At 35.0% G+C, this 16093-nt stretch overlaps 1 protein-coding gene across 2 annotated transcripts in view; it reads right to left on the reverse strand.

Annotated features, from left to right (window-relative positions):
• Positions 1 to 4198, reverse strand: part of fibcd1a (fibrinogen C domain containing 1a) — an 18177-nt gene extending 13979 nt beyond the window's left edge. Inside the window, exons 1-2 of one of the 2 annotated variants that reach the window (XM_067575144.1) lie at positions 4074 to 4198; positions 1892 to 1987 (exon numbers count right to left, since the gene is read on the reverse strand). In XM_067575144.1, coding sequence (XP_067431245.1) covers positions 1892 to 1969 — 78 coding nt within the window. In that variant the 5' untranslated portion in view covers positions 1970 to 1987; positions 4074 to 4198. The remainder of the gene's footprint in view (positions 1 to 1891; positions 1988 to 4073) is intronic. The other variant, XM_067575153.1, reaches the window with a different exon arrangement.
• Positions 4199 to 16093: the final 11895 nt, after the last annotated feature.

The raw sequence follows: 16093 nt of genomic DNA on the forward strand, positions 1-16093 counted from the left end.
ACATGAGGCGGACGCAGCCTACAGGTTATATGACATGAGGCGGACGCGTCCTACAGGTCACATGACATGAGGCGGATGCGTCCTACAGGTCATATGACATGAGGCGGTCGCGTCCTACAGGTCATATGACATGAGGCGGACGCGTCCTACAGGTTATATGACATGAGGCGGACGCGTCCTACAAGTTATATGACATGAGGCGGACGCGGCCTACAGGTTATATGACATGAGGCGGACGCGGCCTACAGGTTATATGACATGAGGCGGATGCGTCCTACAGGTCATATGACATGAGGCGGTCGCGTCCTACAGGTCATATGACATGAGGCGGACGCGTCCTACAGGTTATATGACATGAGGCGGACGCGTCCTACAGGTCACATGACATGAGGCGGACGCGTCCTACAGGTTGTATGACATGAGGCGGACGCGTCCTACAGGTCACATGACATGAGGCGGACGCGTCCTACAGGTTATATGACATGAGGCGGTCGCGTCCTACAGGTCATATGACATGAGGCGGATGCGTCCTACAGGTCATATGACATGAGGCGGACGCGTCCTACAGGTTATATGACATGAGGCGGTCGCGGCCTACAGGTCACATGACATGAGGCGGTCGCGTCCTACAGGTCATATGACATGAGGCGGATGCGTCCTACAGGTCATATGACATGAGGCGGACGCGTCCTACAGGTTATATGACATGAGGCGGACGCGGCCTACAGGTTATATGACATGAGGCGGTCGCGTCCTACAGGTCATATGACATGAGGCGGTCGCGTCCTACAGGTCATATGACATGAGGCGGACGCGGCCTACAGGTTATATGACATGAGGCGGATGCGTCCTACAGGTTATATGACATGAGGCGGATGCGTCCTACAGGTTATATGACATGAGGCGGACGCGGCCTACAGGTTATATGACATGAGGCGGATGCGTCCTACAGGTTATATGACATGAGGCGGATGCGGCCTACAGGTTATATGACATGAGGCGGATGCGTCCTACAGGTTATATGACATGAGGCGGACGCGGCCGACAGGTCACATGACATGAGGCGGACGCGTCCTACAGGTCATATGACATGAGGCGGACGCGGCCTACAGGTCATATGACATGAGGCGGTCGCGGCCGACAGGTCACATGACATGAGGCTCCATAATAACCAGCTAACCAGATACGTAATCATCTCGTCTTTGACTCGTTTCCTCTTCAGCAGGATGTTCGTTAGATTTATAAACATCATTGAAAGTTAAACATTAAGAAGTTGCAGATGAAGAAACTGGAGAAGAACATATAATATATTTATAATGATATGATTGGCTGAGAGGGGAACGCACCCAGCTGCTCTCAACCTGCACAGGTGATCTGAATAATCCTCCAATCAGCCCAGAGGATTTCGACATGCAACTATATGAACTGGGAACATGACAGCGATGACTGCTACAACTGGAAGCTGTTTCCACTGTATAAAGTTTAATGGTTTGGACTTTATTTGGCACTTTTATTTCTTACATTATAAATGTGAAGCTTTTAAATAAAAGGGTGATAAAATAAAATGGAGATTAACTGTGATATGTATTTTTTTCCATCTCATGTTTCTGAACATGGACGTGGCGAGGATCACGGCACGGAGCGAGCTAGTTCTGTGGTGTGAGTTTCCATGGTAACTGAGCAGGAGTGAGATTTATGGGAATAAGGCAGACTTTCCCTTTATCCGTCATGATGGAATATTCCTGGTCATGTGACACCTGTCATATGTAAACACCTGAACATCAGCAGCCAGGATCCACCTCAGACGCATCATCCAATCAGAATCAGCTGTAGAACTCTGACCTCACAGTGGGCGTGGCCTAACTAGCAGCTAGTAGCTAACAGGTGTTACCTTGTGTTTGACTGGTCGCTTGCTGTCCAGCTCAGAGCTGCTGTTGTTCATGATGGTCCAGCGGTCGTTCAGCATCATCCTGAAACACACACACACCTGACACAGGTGAGCTACCTGCGGCCCGCAAAGACTCATGGGAGCTGTAGTTGTTCTATCTGTTCCAGTGTTTATCTTTGTCACAGTTCAGCAGAAGATCTCCATCGATCAGATGATCAATGATGTCACAAACATCAGAGCCTCAAACTGTTTATACTGCGAATATTTACCCATAATCCCCCTGACCTCCTCAAGGACCTCTAAAACCTCCTCAAGGACCTCTAAAACCTCCTCAAGAACCTCTAAAACCTCCTCAAGGACCTCTAAAACCTCCTCAAGAACCTCTAAAACCTCCTCAAGAACCTCTAAAACCTCCTCAAGGACCTCTAAAACCTCCTCAAGGACCTCTAAAACCTCCTCAAGAACCTCTAAAACCTCCTCAAGAACCTCTCTCTATAATTCTGTGTTTTGAGAAAGTAACTAAGTACATTTACTCAAGTACTGTATTCAAGAACAGTTTAGAGGTACTTGTACTTTACTTGAGTATTTCCATGTGATGCTACTTTCTACATGTCAGAGGGAAATATTGTACTTTCTACTCCACTACATTTATTTGACAGCTTTAGTTACTTTTCAGATGAAGATTTGACACAATGGATAATATAACAAGCTTTTAAAATACAACACATTGTTAAAGATGAAACCAGTGGTTTCCAACCTTTTTGGCTTTTGATGTCTTACAAAAAGCAGTGTGTAGTCGGGGTCACATTTCACATGTCTATGAGTTGTTAACAGCTCCACCAAATAGTGATTTTTCCCTCTAAACTTCTCACATGCTTTCATTTCAATAAATGTTCAAATGATCCAATATTTCAGCAAAAATCAAAGATTAGAGAAAAAGTCCAAAAACTGAAAACAGATTTGTGTATCAGAACTTTGTTTTTTCTTCTTTCCTCTCCCATTAATCATCTCACCACCCCTCAGATTTATCTGCTGACCCTTTGGAGGGGCCCGACCCCTAGGTTGGGAACCACTGGACTAAACTAGCTAACTGTATATAAAGTAGTGTAAACTAGCTCCACCTCCAGCAGCTACAACAGTAACATGCTGCTCTAACACTGATGCTTCACTATTAATAATCTAATGATGTCATATATAATAATATATCAGTCAGAGGGACCAAACCACTACTTTTACTGCAATACTTTAACTACATCAAGCTCATAATACTTATGTACTTTTACTGCAATACTTTAACTACATCAAGCTCATAATACTTATGTACTTTTACTGCAATACTTTAACTACATCAAGCTCATAATACTTATGTACTTTTACTGCAATACTTTAACTACATCACGCTCATAATACTTATGTACTTTTACTGCAATACTTTAACTACATCACGCTCATAATACTTATGTACTTTTACTGCAATACTTTAAAAACATCAAGCTCATAATACTTATGTACTTTTACTGCAATACTTTAACTACATCAAGCTCATAATACTTATGTACTTTTACTGCAATACTTTAACTACATCAAGCTCATAATACTTATGTACTTTTACTGTAGGAGGAGTTTTCATGCAGTACTTTTACTAGTAATGGAGTATTTGTTGCTGTATTAGTACTTTTACTGCAGTAAAGTATCTGAGTTGTGCTGATTTGCAGAGTTTAACAGGATTAAACAGCAGCTGTTCTGAACGTCTGTTTCTGTCAGACTCACTTTAGATAAACTGATGAACTGAAACATTAAATTAACTGTTTAAACTCTAATTAACTTTATTACAGCAATAAAATCAATAAAAACGTTTGATCACATTAAACCAGATTATTGTTGTTCAACATAAAACTAATAACTAACGTGCTGTAACATTCCAACAATGTTTATCTGCTGCTGCTGAAACTGTTGAAACGTGTTTCAACAACTACACATAAAAATCTAATAAAATAAGAAACATTTACAACCATCTGCTAAGGAAGACCATGTGATATGACTGAAAGCTCCAGAACAGCTGATGAGTATTGTGTCATCAGTAATTAATGTTCCAGTGAAGCTCCGACTGTTACAGGAAGTTATTTAAAGCTGCAGCTACGTCACTATTGATCTCTGACATCGGTGTAATAATCAATAAAGTTACCTCTCAGTCTTCAGATCGATGAGCTCAAACCGCCGACGGATGAAATGAAACTTGCATCCTGACTTCAGATCGTCATGGAAACGCAGCAGAGCATCAACTGAGAGCGAGGCGGCCTGCTGCGATAATCTGAGCAGATTAACTGCAGATTAACACGCTGACGGCTGCAGGCTGCAGTTCATCACGTACATTCAGCCAATACCAGCACAGTGGTTCCCAACCTGGGGGTCGGGACCCCCACAAGGGGTCGCTAGATTAATTAAAGGGGTCATGAGATGACAGCAAACAGAAAAAAACATATTTTAAACACAAAATTCGGGATTTTTCTTCAAGCTGTCTTCTAATTTTTGCTTTATTTCTTGTGAATTGAATTGTTCTTTATTGTTCTTTATTGTTCTTTATTGTTCTTTATTGTTTATTGTTCTTTACTGTTCTTTACTGTTCTTTATTGTTCTTTATTGTTTATTGTTCTTTACTGTTCTTTACTGTTCTTTATTGTTCTTTATTGTTCTTTACTGTTCTTTATTGTTCTTTATTGTTCTTTATTGTTTATTGTTCTTTATTGTTCTTTACTGTTCTTTACTGTTCTTTATTGTTCTTTACTGTTCTTTATTGTTCTTTACTGTTCTTTATTGTTCTTTATTGTTCTTTACTGTTCTTTACTGTTCTTTATTGTTCTTTATTGTTCTTTATTGTTCTTTATTGTTTATTGTTCTTTATTGTTCTTTACTGTTCTTTATTGTTCTTTATTGTTCTTTATTGTTCTTTATTGTTCTTTACTGTTCTTTATTGTTCTTTACTGTTCTTTATTGTTCTTTATTGTTCTTTATTGTTCTTTATTGTTCTTTACTGTTCTTTATTGTTCTTTATTGTTCTTTATTGTTTATTGTTCTTTATTGTTCTTTACTGTTCTTTACTGTTCTTTATTGTTCTTTACTGTTCTTTATTGTTCTTTACTGTTCTTTATTATTCTTTATTGTTCTTTACTGTTCTTTACTGTTCTTTATTGTTCTTTACTGTTCTTTATTGTTTATTGTTCTTTACTGTTCTTTACTGTTCTTTATTGTTTATTGTTCTTTACTGTTCTTTACTGTTCTTTATTGTTTATTGTTCTTTACTGTTCTTTACTGTTCTTTATTGTTCTTTATTGTTCTTTACTGTTCTTTATTGTTCTTTATTGTTCTTTACTGTTCTTTATTGTTCTTTACTGTTCTTTACTGTTCTTTACTGTTCTTTATTGTTCTTTACTGTTCTTTATTGTTTATTGTTCTTTACTGTTCTTTACTGTTCTTTATTGTTCTTTATTGTTTATTGTTCTTTACTGTTCTTTACTGTTCTTTACTGTTCTTTATTGTTCTTTACTGTTCTTTATTGTTCTTTACTGTTCTTTATTGTTCTTTACTGTTCTTTATTGTTCTTTATTGTTCTTTACTGTTCTTTACTGTTCTTTATTGTTCTTTACTGTTCTTTATTGTTTATTGTTCTTTACTGTTCTTTACTGTTCTTTACTGTTCTTTATTGTTTATTGTTCTTTACTGTTCTTTACTGTTCTTTATTGTTCTTTATTGTTCTTTACTGTTCTTTATTGTTCTTTATTGTTCTTTACTGTTCTTTATTGTTCTTTACTGTTCTTTACTGTTCTTTACTGTTCTTTACTGTTCTTTATTGTTCTTTACTGTTCTTTACTGCTCTTTATTGTTCTTTATTGTTCTTTACTGTTCTTTACTGTTCTTTATTGTTCTTTATTGTTCTTTACTGTTCTTTATTGTTCTTTACTGTTCTTTATTGTTCTTTATTGTTCTTTATTATTCTTTATTGTTTATTGTTCTTTATTGTTCTTTACTGTTCTTTATTGTTCTTTACTGTTCTTTATTGTTTATTGTTCTTTACTGTTCTTTACTGTTCTTTATTGTTCTTTACTGTTCTTTATTGTCCTTTACTGTTCTTTACTGTTCTTTATTGTTCTTTACTGTTCTTTATTGTTCTTTATTGTTCTTTACTGTTCTTTACTGTTCTTTATTGTTCTTTACTGTTCTTTATTGTTTATTGTTCTTTACTGTTCTTTACTGTTCTTTACTGTTCTTTATTGTTTATTGTTCTTTACTGTTCTTTACTGTTCTTTACTGTTCTTTATTGTTCTTTATTGTTCTTTACTGTTCTTTATTGTTCTTTATTGTTCTTTACTGTTCTTTATTGTTCTTTACTGTTCTTTACTGTTCTTTACTGTTCTTTATTGTTCTTTACTGTTCTTTACTGTTCTTTATTGTTTATTGTTCTTTACTGTTCTTTACTGTTCTTTATTGTTCTTTATTGTTTATTGTTCTTTACTGTTCTTTACTGTTCTTTACTGTTCTTTATTGTTCTTTACTGTTCTTTATTGTTCTTTACTGTTCTTTATTGTTCTTTACTGTTCTTTACTGTTCTTTATTGTTCTTTATTGTTCTTTATTGTTCTTTACTGTTCTTTACTGTTCTTTACTGTTCTTTATTGTTCTTTACTGTTCTTTATTGTTCTTTACTGTTCTTTATTGTTCTTTACTGTTCTTTACTGTTCTTTATTGTTCTTTATTGTTCTTTACTGTTCTTTACTGTTCTTTATTGTTTATTGTTCTTTACTGTTCTTTACTGTTCTTTATTGTTCTTTATTGTTTATTGTTCTTTACTGTTCTTTACTGTTCTTTACTGTTCTTTATTATTTATTGTTCTTTACTGTTCTTTACTGTTCTTTACTGTTCTTTATTGTTCTTTATTGTTCTTTACTGTTCTTTATTGTTCTTTATTGTTCTTTACTGTTCTTTATTGTTCTTTACTGTTCTTTACTGTTCTTTACTGTTCTTTACTGTTCTTTATTGTTCTTTATTGTTCTTTACTGTTCTTTATTGTTTATTGTTCTGTACTGTTCTTTACTGTTCTTTATTGTTCTTTATTGTTTATTGTTCTTTACTGTTCTTTACTGTTCTTTACTGTTCTTTATTGTTCTTTACTGTTCTTTACTGTTCTTTACTGTTCTTTACTGTTCTTTATTGTTTATTGTTCTTTACTGTTCTTTACTGTTCTTTACTGTTCTTTATTGTTCTTTACTGTTCTTTATTGTTCTTTACTGTTCTTTACTGTTCTTTATTGTTCTTTATTGTTCTTTACTGTTCTTTATTGTTTATTGTTCTTTATTGTTCTTTACTGTTCTTTACTGTTCTTTATTGTTCTTTACTGTTCTTTACTGTTCTTTATTGTTCTTTACTGTTCTTTATTGTTTATTGTTCTTTACTGTTCTTTACTGTTCTTTACTGTTCTTTATTGTTCTTTACTGTTCTTTATTGTTTATTGTTCTTTATTGTTCTTTACTGTTCTTTACTGTTCTTTATTGTTCTTTACTGTTCTTTATTGTTCTTTACTGTTCTTTACTGTTCTTTATTGTTCTTTACTGTTCTTTATTGTTCTTTATTGTTCTTTACTGTTCTTTATTGTTCTTTACTGTTCTTTACTGTTCTTTACTGTTCTTTATTGTTTTTTACTGTTCTTTATTGTTTATTGTTCTTTATTGTTCTTTACTGTTCTTTACTGTTCTTTACTGTTCTTTATTGTTCTTTACTGTTCTTTATTGTTCTTTACTGTTCTTTATTGTTTATTGTTCTTTACTGTTCTTTACTGTTCTTTACTGTTCTTTATTGTTCTTTACTGTTCTTTATTGTTCTTTACTGTTCTTTACTGTTCTTTACTGTTCTTTATTGTTCTTTACTGTTCTTTACTGTTCTTTACTGTTCTTTATTGTTCTTTACTGTTCTTTATTGTTCTTTATTGTTCCTTACTGTTCTTTATTGTTCTTTACTGTTCTTTACTGTTCTTTATTGTTCTTTATTGTTCTTTATTGTTCTTTACTGTTCTTTATTGTTCTTTACTGTTCTTTATTGTTCTTTACTGTTCTTTACTGTTCTTTATTGTTCTTTACTGTTCTTTATTGTTCTTTATTGTTCCTTACTGTTCTTTATTGTTCTTTACTGTTCTTTATTGTTCTTTATTGTTCTTTATTGTTCTTTACTGTTCTTTATTGTTCTTTACTGTTCTTTACTGTTCTTTACTGTTCTTTATTGTTCTTTATTGTTCTTTACTGTTCTTTATTGTTCTTTAATGTTCTTTACTGTTCTTTATTGTTCTTTATTGTTCTTTATTGTTCTTTACTGTTCTTTATTGTTCTTTACTGTTCTTTACTGTTCTTTATTGTTCTTTACTGTTCTTTATTGTTCTTTATTGTTCTTTATTGTTCTTTACTGTTCTTTACTGTTCTTTATTGTTCTTTACTGTTCTTTATTGTTCTTTATTGTTCTTTATTGTTCTTTACTGTTCTTTATTGTTCTTTACTGTTCTTTACTGTTCTTTACTGTTCTTTATTGTTCTTTACTGTTCTTTATTGTTCTTTATTGTTCTTTATTGTTCTTTACTGTTCTTTATTGTTCTTTACTGTTCTTTACTGTTCTTTATTGTTCTTTACTGTTCTTTATTGTTCTTTACTGTTCTTTATTGTTTTTTATTGTTCCTTACTGTTCTTTATTGTTCTTTACTGTTCTTTATTGTTCTTTATTGTTCTTTACTGTTCTTTATTGTTCTTTACTGTTCTTTACTGTTCTTTATTGTTCTTTACTGTTCTTTATTGTTCTTTATTGTTCTTTATTGTTCTTTACTGTTCTTTATTGTTCTTTACTGTTCTTTATTGTTTTTTATTGTTCCTTACTGTTCTTTATTGTTCTTTACTGTTCTTTATTGTTCTTTATTGTTCTTTATTGTTCTTTACTGTTCTTTATTGTTCTTTACTGTTCTTTACTGTTCTTTATTGTTCTTTACTGTTCTTTACTGTTCTTTATTGTTCTTTATTGTTCTTTATTGTTCTTTACTGTTCTTTACTGTTCTTTATTGTTCTTTACTGTTCTTTACTGTTCTTTACTGTTCTTTATTGTTCTTTATTGTTCTTTACTGTTCTTTATTGTTCTTTACTGTTCTTTACTGTTCTTTATTGTTCTTTACTGTTCTTTATTGTTCTTTATTGTTTTTTATTGTTCCTTACTGTTCTTTATTGTTCTTTACTGTTCTTTATTGTTCTTTATTGTTCTTTATTGTTCTTTACTGTTCTTTACTGTTCTTTATTGTTCTTTACTGTTCTTTATTGTTCTTTATTGTTCTTTATTGTTCTTTACTGTTCTTTATTGTTCTTTATTGTTCTTTATTGTTCTTTACTGTTCTTTACTGTTCTTTATTGTTCTTTACTGTTCTTTATTGTTCTTTATTGTTCTTTATTGTTCTTTACTGTTCTTTATTGTTCTTTACTGTTCTTTATTGTTTTTTATTGTTCCTTACTGTTCTTTATTGTTCTTTACTGTTCTTTATTGTTCTTTATTGTTCTTTATTGTTCTTTACTGTTCTTTATTGTTCTTTACTGTTCTTTACTGTTCTTTATTGTTCTTTACTGTTCTTTATTGTTCTTTATTGTTCTTTATTGTTGTTTACTGTTCTTTATTGTTCTTTATTGTTCTTTATTGTTCTTTACTGTTCTTTACTGTTCTTTATTGTTCTTTACTGTTCTTTATTGTTCTTTATTGTTCTTTATTGTTCTTTACTGTTCTTTATTGTTCTTTACTGTTCTTTATTGTTTTTTATTGTTCCTTACTGTTCTTTATTGTTCTTTACTGTTCTTTATTGTTCTTTATTGTTCTTTATTGTTCTTTACTGTTCTTTATTGTTCTTTACTGTTCTTTATTGTTCTTTACTGTTCTTTACTGTTCTTTACTGTTCTTTATTGTTCTTTACTGTTCTTTACTGTTCTTTATTGTTTATTGTTCTTTATTGTTCTTTATTGTTCTTTACTGTTCTTTATTGTTCTTTACTGTTCTTTATTGTTCTTTACTGTTCTTTACTGTTCTTTATTGTTTATTGTTCTTTATTGTTCTTTATTGTTCTTTACTGTTCTTTATTGTTCTTTACTGTTCTTTACTGTTCTTTACTGTTCTTTATTGTTCTTTACTGTTCTTTACTGTTCTTTATTGTTCTTTATTGTTCTTTATTGTTCTTTACTGTTCTTTATTGTTCTTTACTGTTCTTTACTGTTCTTTACTGTTCTTTATTGTTCTTTACTGTTCTTTACTGTTCTTTATTGTTCTTTATTGTTCTTTACTGTTCTTTACTGTTCTTTATTGTTCTTTATTGTTCTTTACTGTTCTTTACTGTTCTTTATTGTTCTTTACTGTTCTTTATTGTTCTTTATTGTTCTTTATTGTTCTTTACTGTTCTTTATTGTTCTTTACTGTTCTTTATTGTTTTTTATTGTTCCTTACTGTTCTTTATTGTTCTTTACTGTTCTTTATTGTTCTTTATTGTTCTTTATTGTTCTTTACTGTTCTTTATTGTTCTTTACTGTTCTTTATTGTTCTTTACTGTTCTTTACTGTTCTTTACTGTTCTTTATTGTTCTTTACTGTTCTTTACTGTTCTTTATTGTTTATTGTTCTTTATTGTTCTTTATTGTTCTTTACTGTTCTTTATTGTTCTTTACTGTTCTTTATTGTTCTTTACTGTTCTTTACTGTTCTTTACTGTTCTTTATTGTTCTTTACTGTTCTTTACTGTTCTTTACTGTTCTTTACTGTTCTTTATTGTTCTTTATTGTTCTTTACTGTTCTTTACTGTTCTTTACTGTTCTTTATTGTTCTTTACTGTTCTTTATTGTTCTTTACTGTTCTTTATTGTTCTTTATTGTTCTTTACTGTTCTTTACTGTTCTTTACTGTTCTTTACTGTTCTTTTCTGTTCTTTATTGTTCTTTACTGTTCTTTACTGTTCTTTACTGTTCTTTATTGTTCTTTACTGTTCTTTATTGTTCTTTACTGTTCTTTACTGTTCTTTATTGTTCTTTATTGTTCTTTACTGTTCTTTACTGTTCTTTACTGTTCTTTACTGTTCTTTATTGTTCTTTACTGTTCTTTACTGTTCTTTATTGTTCTTTATTGTTCTTTACTGTTCTTTACTGTTCTTTACTGTTCTTTACTGTTCTTTACTGTTCTTTTCTGTTCTTTATTGTTCTTTACTGTTCTTTACTGTTCTTTACTGTTCTTTATTGTTCTTTATTGTTCTTTACTGGTCTTTACTGTTCTTTATTGTTCTTTACTGTTCTTTACTGTTCTTTATTGTTCTTTACTGTTCTTTACTGTTCTTTACTGTTCTTTATTTTTCTTTATTGTTCTTTATTGTTCTTTACTGTTCTTTGTTTATTGTTCTTTATTGTTCTTTATTGTTCTTTATTGTTCTTTCCTCATATTTCTCCAGGACTGCAGGAAACTTGTCCATCTCATCTGCTGTAAACGTGAACGTGTTGTACACATGCAACGCGACTGACCAGCTATGGTTAGCAACAGGGCTTTCTTGCGACGTTCATCATCTTCGTCTATCTCTATTGCCAGCAGGTGAAAATCAAAACTCTGCCTGAAGATTTTCCCGCTCTCGTGGACGTTGCCTGTTAACTTCAACTTGTCAGGCGGATGTTTATTATTCATCTCTAACCGTCGGATTTACTCCTGGTAGCAGGTAATGACTGCTACTCACGCTAGATTCACAAGAGCTTTTTGTTTTTTTATTCTTCTTCTCCCCTACATACATCACAGTGCATTACCACATCAGTAATGCTGCAGCGCCATCTACAGGTTAGGCTGTATCAATACATTTCACAGCGGTTACTTTCCAAAGCACAAACACACCTGCATCCCCGCACACCTCCTCAACCCTGCAGCTGTACGCCGCACCGCCTGATGTGGTCTGAATACGGGCTAAACAACAGCGTCAGCTCCCGGTCCCGCCGTGCCGGCTGTCACACAGAACAGCGAGGCGGATTACAGGCGCAGTATTCCCGCTTTGAACGGGCTGTGTAAAAGAGGCTGAAGTGCACTCATCGCCAACAACTAACATCTAAACAATATAAAAACTACGTCATTAAGAATAAGTCCATTACAAAATCACCTTCTGACACCTGTTAACAAATGTACTCAAAGCACCGGCTCAACAAGCTGAAACTATGCTAACCTGGTTATTCCTCCCACACATGCATTAGCTAAACTGCCAACCCGGTCTTCCGATGGTAAACGTTCACTCATGTTGCTCAACAAAAAGACAATAAAGGAAAGATTTTCTGAAAGATAGAAATTAGGCCATATTTCTCACAGCAGCAAAGTGGAGCATCACCAACAACAATCTTAATCACCTCTATAGATAATTAATACAGCAGGACTCACCAGTCACTGGAAAACAAAATCCATCCTCCGTTCCTTTCTGCAATGCCTGCCTGCATGAGTCCTGCGTGAGTCCTGCGTGAGACCTGCGTGAGGCCTGCGTGAGTCCTGCGCGAGACCCGCGCGAGTCCTGCGTGAGGCTGAGCAAGGTCTGCGCTTCACTGACTCGTTTGCTGTCTTTTACTTTTCACTACAACACAGTTGTTATGGTTCAATAACATTAAAGAAGCCGGGAAGGAAACAGTTTACAGTTCCTTCATCAGATTCTGCCTCAGCTCTCTGTAGGTCGCTGGGTCGGTCCTGCTGCCTGATGACTTTTTATCATGTTTTACAAACATGGAAACAAAGTCAGTGTGACGTCTGCAGCAGGAAACAGGAAGTCAGCGGAGTGATTGACAGCTGGCTGGGTGTAGTTGTGTGCCGTGTTGGAGGAGGTGAAGGTGAGCTGGAAGGAGCCTCCTGGGTACTGAGGCTGGACGGAGCAGCTGATGGTGAAGTTGGAGCCCCGACGCACCTGAAACCCCTGCTGCTGGGCCTCGGAGACCCCGTCCATGGTAGAAGACACAGAGATGATTGGCTGAAGCAGCAGGTCTGTAAACACAGAGAGATGATGAATCCTTCTTCCTCTGTGAGAAGCTGAATGTTATTTTCTCCTCATTTGTTTGTTCAAATTAAGGCCTTTTCTTGCTACACACAGACTACTCATGTGTGTACGACCCCTGTGACCACTAGAGGGCCCCGTTGCACCAACGTATTTCTTCTCTCCTCAAATATAAATTAACACCAAACGTCCTTTTGTGTCGATCTAAAACACAAACATTATTAAAGCTCACAATGGCTGAAATAAAATGTGGTTTAAATAAAAAGGAGTTTTTAATCTGAGAGCTCTTTGTCTTACAAGCAGGGCTGTAGTGGAGGCTAAACGCACGTAAACGCCATTTACCCACCTCTCAAATTCTGAAACAGTGTTTAAGCAAACTTTCCATCACTTTACAGCTGTTAGCTCAGACTGGCTTCCTACCACAGTTTCTGTTGGAGCTTCTAGGAGCGCTTGTTTTGTTTTCTGTTGGAACATTGTGTCCTTTTATGAGACACGGAGACGTCTGTTAGTGTTAACACGGACCAACAAACCACCACCCACTCCTGCTGCGCTGGTGTTAAAACAAACGAACCGTCCGTGCTGAAGCTAGCAGGCAGACTGGAGCCGCTTTCATGAGACAGACGAATGAATCAGAGTTCAGAGGATCATATATGACATTAACTGACATGTGCAGCATCAAATAATAATCTGTCAGACAAAAGACAACAAAGTAAGAAGCTAGAAAAACTCTTCAGTGAAGCAGAAGTTTTATAAATTGACATTAGTGTTGTTTAAGCGTCCAGTTTATCTGCTGCTGCTTTACATTACAGTAATGTTAATGTAGCTGATAGTTTGATAGCTTGACTGCTGATGTATTCACACTGTGTGTCGTTGGTCCACAATTACTGTAATTAACACCGTACAAGTTAAAGTTCTGCTTCATGCTCTGTCAGACTCTTAAGAGGAAGCTTTTTACATTTCCAGACTGAGTGAAGGAATCAGGAGAGACGAGACAGAAGTGATGAAGAATCACAGGATGTAACGTTAATGGTGTTGAAAGAAAAACAAGGAGAAAGTAAAGAACTGACTGAACATTATCTATAACAATTATTAAAATTATTCATGTGATTTTTAAAAATATTTAGTTTGATTTCAGTTACTATCATAACCATAAACCCAGTATCTGGAGCTGGAACTGGATGTGTCTGCCTGTGCTTCTCCATACGGCTCTCAGGACCTGCTGGGTCCTTGGTTGCAGGCTCCACTCGTAGAAAACATACATGGCATAAATATAGAGTGACAACAAAATTAACCAATCAACATTTGATTTGTGGTGACTGGGACACCCCCAGGTGATGTCATCATATCAACCAATAAGCGCAGGTATTTCTTCGTTTGGGGCGCACAGACCTCACGCAGGACTCGCACAGACCTCACGCAGGACTCACGCAGAACTCACAGCAGGGGGCAGAAGTCAGACCCACAGGAGAACATTGAGCTGGTTTCTTATAACCTCGGTGTTTCCAGAGCTGAAGGAGAGCCGGCTGAAGAGGAAGGAGCTCAGGGAGCAGAGTAGGACCTCCAAGGAGCCACAAACCACTGAAGAAGAAAATCATCTTTGGGTTCATCTCTCCTCTCAGTCTCAGCCAGGTTTTTGTAGCCCAGTACGGCGAGGAACCAGCACCAACGCTCAGTGCCACAACAGGAAGTAGTGAGACCTTTATTAAGACCAGTAGAAGAAGAGCAGAGAGGAGATCTGATTGGACCATTTGTAACATAATTATCTGTATATAGTTATATTTTATCATCATTAACTTCTCTCATGTGAACAGCTGTAACTGTTTTTACTTAAATATTTTTATGAATCCAGAGTTTTATGGTCTCATCTGGATAAATGTTGAGTCAACAAATCATTTAAAAATCCATCCAGATGTTTGATGAGTTTATATCTTTTTTCTTCACTGTCTTTTATATGCTATAAACTACTTATTCAGCTGAAATGTGTTATTGCTTCTTTTAAGAATATTTGCTTTTTGAGTTAAAGTAACTGAATAAAAGAAAAAGTTATTGAGTGAAATCAAATGTTTTATCTTTGTTTTGCTGTTTTTATGAAAAAAATCTGATGTTTGACAGAATTTAAAGCACATGTGTTTCTGCTGAATGTTCACTCATTTATTGTATGTGACAGTTTCATGCTAATAAATCAGTTTCTAATGTATCAATAACACTTTTACACTTTGTTTTATTTTGAATGTCAGACCCCCAAATATAATTAGCATTTCCATGATATTCTGGTCAGTTTAGTGCACCTCTCCCTCTCTACACTGAAAATCAAATAATACAATTATTGTTTGATTTGTGACAATAAAAGAAAAAGACAGAAACAAAGTGTTAAAACTGCACTTATAAGGACACAATCAGATGTGTTGATGTCTGACTGTTGGTGCTGCAGTTTGACTTCTAGCTCAGCTGATACAACACATGACACCTGTGTGATGTCACTGATGTCAGGTGAGTCCATCATGAGAGAATCCAGAGCGAAACACACAGGAGACAAAGTGAACACATCAGATCACATCAGCTTTCTGCTCGGCTTCTCATTTACTGTCAGCGTGCAGCAGATAATGATTCACATCAGGGTTTCAAACCTCCACCAAACGCTCTGTTGTTAATTGTGAGGTAAATATTGATGCATAAAGGGAAAATCAGATTACATTGTTTATTTTGCATTTTGGTGACCCAGAGTTTAAGTTACTTCTCTCTGAGACTGAAACCCAGAGTTTTGATCTCAGGCTGAACAGTTTGCACTGGAAACAACCAGTTTGGTTTCTGATTGCTGTTTAAGCTCAGAATCAAACGAACAGACCCTCCTGTAGCGGTGGGAGCTGGTCTAGAGGGAATCTGACCTCCTACAGACCTGGAGGCCTAAAGCAGGAGAGAGCAAGGACGGGGAGGAGAGAGAGAGGTGAGTATGGACAAACAAACAAACAAACTATAAACGAAATAAAAGATATTTAAAATCTGTCCTGAACCATCCTGGTTTCACCTCGTCACATCTTCATTCCTGAGACTCAACCAGACACACACACACACACACACACACACACACACACACACACACACACACACACTGAACAGCAGGTGAAACACCTGAAACAGCTGATGTGTGTGTGTTTAACAGAA

The sequence above is a fragment of the Thunnus thynnus genome, chromosome 2 (assembly GCF_963924715.1).
Source record: "Thunnus thynnus chromosome 2, fThuThy2.1, whole genome shotgun sequence".
Lineage (NCBI taxonomy): Eukaryota > Metazoa > Chordata > Actinopteri > Scombriformes > Scombridae > Thunnus > Thunnus thynnus.